Genomic DNA, 8,231 nt, shown 5'->3' with positions numbered 1-8,231 from the left:
AACATTGTGACATATGTATAGGAGATTGTCAGAAGATGCCTGATGGAAACAAGATTTTTTTTTTTTTTTACAACTTATAATGAAAATGATCAAATCTATTTTTGTAAATTTTTTATTAATATTCTATTTTTTTTTATTTTTTTTTTATTATATAAAAACAATTCATTTCAATCAGGCATCGTTTATTTGCTTAAAGCACTGGAGGTTACATAGTGAATTTTGTAAAAATACACTTAGTAAAATGCGCAGCGTTTGCTTTTAAATAAAACAATGATATACAGAGATTTTGAATTATTTGCTATGCTAAATACAACAAAGTTTGAACTCGTATATATCAGAGATTTTAACGAAATATACGAATATATACGGAGACATTGAACGTGCACGAGTTTTAATTAAACCATTTGTTTCTTTTTGTTTATATATATATATATATATAAAGCACAAAGTACAAAGCTTTTTTTTTCTTTTAGCATTGTTGAAGAGATAATGATAAAATAATTTAAAATGAACAAAAAAAACAGAAAAAAGACAGATAAGTACCGATAAACTTTGATACGTCATATTAAATCTCGAACAAAAATTAATATTTTTATGCGTGATGTATTTTTCTTTCTTTTTGCAGATATTGCAAGTAAATTGACTAATAAATGCGATTATGTTTTACCACATATTTAACATGATTAAAATGTGTGATCTTAAATATAATATCTTGTTTTTTATTGTTTTATTTTGTTTTTTAGCGTATTGATTAACGAATACGTCACGTTCGACGACTAAATGCATATAAATACGAAATAACATTGTACCATAAATTTATACATCCAAACGCGATGGTAATATATAGTATACATACACATATGCGTGTGTGCGTAGAAAATAATAATCGGTACGCACGCACCCATATGGAACTAAACTAATGATAAAAAAATTCTTATATATCGATAATATTAATAAGCGTACAGTTCAGTGAATCCATAAATATAGAAACATATATATATACATATATATAAAAATATATAATATATATCTATATATATATATGTATATATGTGTCACGCGAAAAATTGGAATGATTAATTTTATTTTCACATCGATTAAAAATCGCATTTTGAAATTACTTTTACTTACGGTATACTTTCCAGACATTCCTTAATATGCTGCCAAGTTTGGAGACTCTGTAAAAATCAAAATAATAATGTGATCATTCAATAATAAAATTCATATATAAATTTATACATTTGGTTTATATAAATTCAACTTTTACCTTTCTAGCTAGTTTAAATTGTAGAACACAATAAGCTGCCAAGGTTTCTTTTAAATCGACGACCTTTTGATGTTGAAATCTTTCTATATCTACCATAGCTTTGCTGGAAAAGGATCTACGAATATGTTATAAATAATAATTATATATTATTGTATAAATTACAAATTATAGATAAAAAAAAAAAATACGAGAAGAAAATAAAATATATTTATATGTATATAAATATATATGTATATACTTTAAATCCTCATCAACTTGTTTCACCATCTCATTTTGCTGCGTGATTCTATGCTCCAATCGAAGAATTTTTAATTCTCTTACTTCTTCTGTATCAACTGATCCAAAAAGTCTGGACATTAATCCTGCCTTTCCTGTAATCATTTTCATTTATATTACATTCATAAGATATTCAAATATTTTATACAATTTGAATAAAATGTACCTTGTATCACCCTGTCCTTTTGTTCGCATGCAGCTATTAACGCATCTTGAGCTTCATCCCTAGCCACTTGTAAAGCTTCTCTTCTTCTGACGACAGCCTGTAAAGCTGAAGCACCAAAAAGCCATTCTTTCAATTGGTCAGCAATAAGTTCTTCTTCTTCAAGTGTGGTGTCAATCGTAGCTGCTAATGAGTCCAAGTAATGGCCTGATTTCTAAGAAAATATGCTGTAATGCAGTGTGCTTATAACCATCTGATTATTGTTTAGAATAAATTTTCATATTGTAGATGCATGACAGCGTCTGTTTCAAAATTTGAAGAATAATAAAGTATTATATATATATATGTATATACAATATACACAAAATACCTGCAAACCATCTCCCATTTCTTTCTCAATAGCGCTCCATTCGCTGAACACACGACCATAATTCGCATGTAGTTTATATAAACTGTATTGCTTTTCCACAAGACGGGCTCGTACTCTGAGAAGATTGCAAAGGTTGTTCTAAACAAAATAAGATATTAGATACTTTTAGAAATATTATGAAATATTAGAAATGAATTCAAATTTACCTGAAGTTCAATTCCATAATTCTTTAATGTTTCAAATCGTTTATCTGGTTTTCTTAAACGAACAGCTACACTAAGAGCTTTTAACTTAGACTCTGCTAAACGTAAATAACCTGTAAAATAAAAATGAATCATATTTAATATAATAATTAACTGTAAAAGTAATTTTAATAAAATTATTACTTACTTATCTCTTGAATATGTTCCCTCCAGCCTTCCCGTTGTTGTAAAAATCCCATGAAGTGTTCATTTTGAGATAATACAGGATGTGATGCTACTCTTAGTAGGAAATTCTGCACACATAATGTAAGAGAATTTAATTAGAGAATAGAAGATAACAAAATTAGAACGATGAGTATCTTACCTCTAATCCTGCTCTTCGTCGGTCTACAAAATCTGGATCAAATGTATCAGTTGTAACTTTCTGCCATGCGTATAATACTCTTTTCTCTGGTAATGGTGGTAAAACGATATATGGATATGCAATGTCTAAGTACGTTCTTAATAATTCAAAATCAGTATAACGTCTCCATAAAGAACTTGTGATACTTAGAGCACCCTTGAAATTAAGATCTGTAACTCTATAAAAGTATACACCTTTTAACACGCATTGTTCTTGCAGAACACCAGTATTTGTATAATATCAAATACATTTATACATACTTGGTTTCGATAAGGTACACAGTATAGAATTCTCTTAAATTTAATGGTCCATTAGGTCGCTTTTCAGCCTCCACTATTGAAATTTCCATATGATCCAATAAAGAATCCTAAAATAAAAAATACATTCATGTAAACAGTTTTCATTTGTATATAAGAACATTTTAACACATCAATATGATATTAAAATAATAATATGTAATAAACCATTGTTTGAAGAAAATCCAAAGTGTTTTCAAAATAAATATCTTTTTTAAATGAATAAAATGTGAAATAAGTGACTATCGACGAAATCAATATCCTACATATATTACATATATATATACAGTCAATAAACACACGACACGTTTGTATTCTATGTGAAATGAAGGGTAATGAACGTATTGATTTTACCACATAGATTTACTAAAGTTAAATGTAGCACACACATATACATGTTTAAAAATATCTATACGTACCTCTTTAGATGCCTCTGAAGTGCTCATATTTGCGTTAGCTTCGTTACAATAATTACCGTTTTGAAATACGCCTTCCATGACTCCGAACAAGAAATTAAACAGTTCGGTAATAATTGAGGACTCGTCAAACAGCTTTCATATCACTCCGTTTTAGACGCGGTACAGTGCGGGATATGCAGGGACACGTACGTGCAGGCTGACCAAACGTCAAACTGTAAGGGAGTCAAACTTGTGCAACATAAATCTTTAACCTACAACTAAGTTGATAATATTGTAGACAGTGCTGATATCGTCACTGTATCAAAGAATATATATTGTAGAACATTAGAAGTGCAATTTTCGTGTTAAAATTTCATCATAGTTAGCACCGGGACCACCAGTCGGCGGTAGTAGGTAGAATATTGCATTTTGTGATAGTATTGTTCTGTTCTTTGACAGTATTATACTATCATGACATAAAATATTTAGTATCGCCTACTGGTGGTCCCGGTGATAACTAACTTACATTCGTTGACTGTATTTTCCGATTACATTTTCCATCCGAGTTTAAAAATAATTTTTGATTATTTTGATGATAATAAATATTAATTACAGTTTAAAATAGTGTTAATTATTATAAATATTTATAAATATTAAGAAAAATTTAATCGGAAAACCGTTTGGAGGTGTTTTAACTTATTATGTTAGTTCAAGGTTTAAATGTAAGATGGCAGAAAGTTTCGTAAATAATATTGGTAACTGCAATTGATCGGTAAATTATCTACGAGTATGATAGTTTATGAATACTTTTGACTAACTGTGTTACTGTAAAAATACACGTATGCATCCTCTGAGGTAAGTAATATGGATTGTATTTTCTAATTGTAAGAGAATTTATAAACCAAATATAATTTTTAATTTTTTATATATATGTATATGTATATGATAAAATGTTTTAGGTTATTAATCGGTAAGATATTAAAATATATATGAATTATTGCAACAGTAAAATACAGTAGTTTCCTCAAAATGCGAGTCAAATCAAATACTATTATTGTTATTATTATTTACAATAAACGTATCAATTAATTATAGGGAAGAATATAAACACCGAATGAAGCTTTTTCGTTTTTCTCATAATAGCAAAAAAAAAAATATCTCCGACTCTAATGGCGTAAACGATAAAGAAATAAGAAAATATGTTAGCACGGCGTTGGAAAGTTGGCGCTAATTTACCCATCGATCTCCATTAGAAAAGCGGCTTAATTATAGTACAAGCCTCAGTAGGGGAAAATTCCCTATTACTTCATCCCTTACCCGTTCCCATCCATGCTTTGAGTTGAAAGTTCAACTTCATAACCTTGGCAAGGATAGATATAAATCTCAGGACTTTATCCCCCGCGAACCAACCTTTCTCTACGCGCCACGGCCATAATTTGAAAAACTTTCGACGGGACAAAAGTGAAGACTTTCTTTAAAAGTTTAAACTCTCTTCCGTCGGTCCTTTGGGTTTAGACGCGGTGGCCCACCACCACCACCACATTGGAGGAGTGTTTGCACCAGGGTGACACCCCGACAGTATTTTGTTCCCTTTGTCTCCCCCTTCCTATTACTTACATTACAATACCCGCTAGGACTACTTCCTTCGTAATCTTCTTTTTTTCTTATAATTTTTTTCTTTTTATTTTCTTTTCATTTCTCTTTATAGGCCTTTTACTAATCGAGGTACAATACGAGTGATTCTAAAAACGTTTTAGATTATTAGAAAAGGATTAGATAACATTGAACATTTTATCTTCTTTTTATAATCCTTTTACTTCAATTGTACAGCTAATTGATTAATAACAAAAATTTTATTGTGTCATAATTACCTTCACAATAATCCGAAGAGTTTAATTATTTTAATTATTTAATTATTTCTCTTTCCCCACCCCATTATCCTAGAAAAAGAAGATAATTGATTTAAATCAGTTTTATCGCGTTACGAGTACGTAGTATACAATATTATATCTCAACATATATATAGTACATAACACATATCATATGTGTACATATATATGGTAAAAAACATCCATATGAATGATTAATATCTGAAGCGTAAAATGCATAATAAATAAGTGACAAAAGAAAAAGAGGAAGAAAAAACAAGAATATGCGTCGAGGTGAAATGATATTAGGTAGAGAGAGGGGAAATTACACGGAGTGAGATACATAGGGACAAATAAATGGAAAGATAGAGAAAGCAAGAAGGGACAGAGATATTCGCCAATTTAATTAATATTTCGTTTATATGTCGTTTCTCGCGCCTTCGCCACCTCTACCACCCTCCCCCTTTTCCACCCCTTTCGTATCACCACGCTACTACCGCTATCGTCACCAACACTACCGCAACTCTCACACTCTCACCCTCAAATGTATGTACTCGTCTTGTTCAATACAACTATATTGGGATATACAGAAGAGACACAGATTGGGAAAGAGTGAGAGAGAGAGAGAGAGAGAGAGAGAGAGTAAATGCGGACACATCAATGAAACGGAGATTAGTAAGCGACTTGTGCATGAATACATGATATACAAGTTATGTATGTGTTAGTCCGTGTGCTCGCTTGTGTTCACTCTATCGTACGGTTGTATGAGAAGGGTGATCAGGACAATGCTGAATTGTCTGTATTTCAATTTAGCACGCCCATTGTTAGACATTAATATTATCGAGTTTGAAAATTGTTTCGCGTAATCCCTTTTCTGGGGGTTGAATGGAGTCTTCATGTATACATGGACACACAGAGATAAAAAGACATACACATATATATTTAAGTGAAGTAGGATTGATCTCTCGAAAGATAACGCATAATTAATATCTATTCTTGATACTTTATCATTTCTATTTCTATTATAAATTTGTCGTTCATCTTTGGTTAATAAAAATTGTTTTTTTTTGTTTGTTATTATATAAATAGTTAAGGAATTTAATTTTCATTAGATATTTTTGTAAATTTGATATTTTTTACAATTGATTTGGATTATTAATATCCGTGAATGGATATTATTTTTCTTTTTTAAAATTATTTTTCAAATAAAATAAATCAAAATATTTTGTTCTCGCGAAATTTAATTATTTTAATTTGAATAAAGAGAAACTTAAATTTTTAATTACAAAAGAAAAATAGAGGAAACTAAAAAAAAAACAAAAACAAATAAATATTATATATATATATATATATATATATATATATATATATATATATATATAACCAAAAAAAGGATAATAATAAAAAGATCTCAAAAAACGTATATTATCATATTTAATTAAATAAAATTTATAATTGAATTTGAATTCCATAAAATTACATTTCTATTTTTTTCAATTATCTTAAAAAGTATAAATCTTTCAAATGTATTTAAAAAATTGATATATAAAACTAAGAACATTAGAAAATTGAGTATAGATATTCAACAACGAAGGACACGTTTGTGTCGGCACGTACCAATTCACTACGTCAACGGGAGAAAGAGAGAGAGAGAGAGAGAGAGAGAGAGAAAAGAGTTGTGAAAGGGGGAAAGGGGGAGAGAAAGAGAGAGAAAGGTTAGCGCAAGAGGCAGATGGAAAATCCAATATAACCGCACATACGTTTATAGGGTCGATAGGAATATATTGGAACGGATATTGAAATACTTGTTGGTAGTTTGAGTCGAGGGCGAGAAATGCCTTTCTTGATGCCACCTTGATTGCGCCATCGTGGAATTGGTCCGGGATATACAGAATTTGTCGTTAATGAATCGTACAGATTATATAAATCAATGATGAACTATTCTCTCCTACTATTTCCTTTCTTTTTCTTTCTTATTCTTATCGAAGTAAAAAAAAAAAAAAAAACAGGTAAAACCAAGAAGAAGTGAGGTGTTTCATCCCTTTTTTCTTCCTATTTTCTACTAGGATTCCTATCGACAATGAAAAAAAAGTCAAATTAAATGTGTGAGAACTAAAGTAAGCTAAAGGAAAATAATAAAATGAATAAATTTAATTGTAAAGGGTGGGGGAGTAAAAGGAGAGGGTTGGGAAAAAGAGAAAAGGAGAATCATTTGACGATATTTTAAATAAAAACCAATTGATGTAATATACTATATTGATATTATATATTATATTAATATTATCTTTTATTATTATTTTTTAACAAGGATTATTACTTTTAACAAGGATAGAAATTTAAAAAACATCGATAGTAATTAACTTAGAATTGAGTTTATCGAGAGTTTATGATATTAATGTAATTAATTACAAAGAAAATATAATTAAAATAATATTTATATAATAATATAAATTAATATATTATATAAAAATATAATATAAAATAATATATAATAATATTAAAATAATAAAAATTTAAATAATAATTTTAAAATAAAATTAATATAAAATTTTAAATTAGGGTTAAAATAATAATTTTATTATTAATACATTAAAATAATATAATTAAAATAATATATTAATGATAATATCATCAATATTTATGACAAATTTTAATTATTAAATATAATAATAATATAAGATTACCAAAAATATGAGATGAACGAAAAAAATATGTTATATATTACTGGTAGGAAAAGTGAATAGGAAAAAAAAAGAAGTAGTTTTGGGCTTCTGTTGTTAAGAATGATGAAAAGAAGGCACGTAGGCGTTGCTCTCAACACGATTTGCATGGAAATCTTTTAACGTTAAGGCCAAAAGCAATATCTGGCAGATGCATCCGAACGCCTTTCCTTCTCCATGATAATACTTAGCTATATATATAAAAGTGCATATATATAGAAACGGTGAGATAATGTTGGAACGTGTGTCGCTAATAGGTTCAGTCGA

The 8,231-nt window shown here is 28.8% G+C and overlaps 1 protein-coding gene across 1 annotated transcript; it reads right to left on the bottom strand.

Annotated features, from left to right (window-relative positions):
* Positions 1-121: 121 nt before the first annotated feature.
* On the bottom strand, positions 122-3,616 carry LOC107070734 (sorting nexin-4). The gene is made up of 10 exons (XM_015329199.2): positions 3,398-3,616; positions 2,943-3,049; positions 2,644-2,860; positions 2,467-2,572; positions 2,283-2,392; positions 2,077-2,214; positions 1,710-1,920; positions 1,506-1,638; positions 1,268-1,382; positions 122-1,178 (listed from the first exon to the last, which is right to left on the bottom strand). The coding sequence occupies exons 1-10, from the start codon at positions 3,473-3,475 to the stop codon at positions 1,128-1,130; spliced, it is 1,266 nt and encodes a 421-aa protein (XP_015184685.1). The 5' UTR covers positions 3,476-3,616; the 3' UTR covers positions 122-1,127.
* Between the last annotated feature and the right edge of the window lie 4,615 nt (positions 3,617-8,231).

The sequence above is a fragment of the Polistes dominula genome, unplaced genomic scaffold (genome assembly GCF_049000335.1).
Source record: "Polistes dominula isolate Pdom_NZ unplaced genomic scaffold, Pdom_raw_medaka contig_12, whole genome shotgun sequence".
Taxonomy (NCBI): Eukaryota; Metazoa; Arthropoda; class Insecta; order Hymenoptera; family Vespidae; genus Polistes; species Polistes dominula.
The sequence above is the reverse complement of the archived record's forward strand: the minus strand, read 5'-3'. Positions and strand labels throughout refer to the sequence as shown.

Excerpts from the sequence above, each read along its gene's own strand:
- LOC107070734 (XM_015329199.2), bottom strand. The coding sequence starts at position 3,475 with ATGGAAGGCGTATTTCAAAACGGTAATTATTGTAACGAAGCTAACGCA. Across the intron at positions 1,921-2,076 it reads AAATGGGAGATGGTTTGCAG|AAATCAGGCCATTACTTGGA; the intron begins GTATTTTGTGTA and ends ATATTTTCTTAG. Across the intron at positions 1,383-1,505 it reads CAAGTTGATGAGGATTTAAA|ATCCTTTTCCAGCAAAGCTA; the intron begins GTATATACATAT and ends ACATATTCGTAG.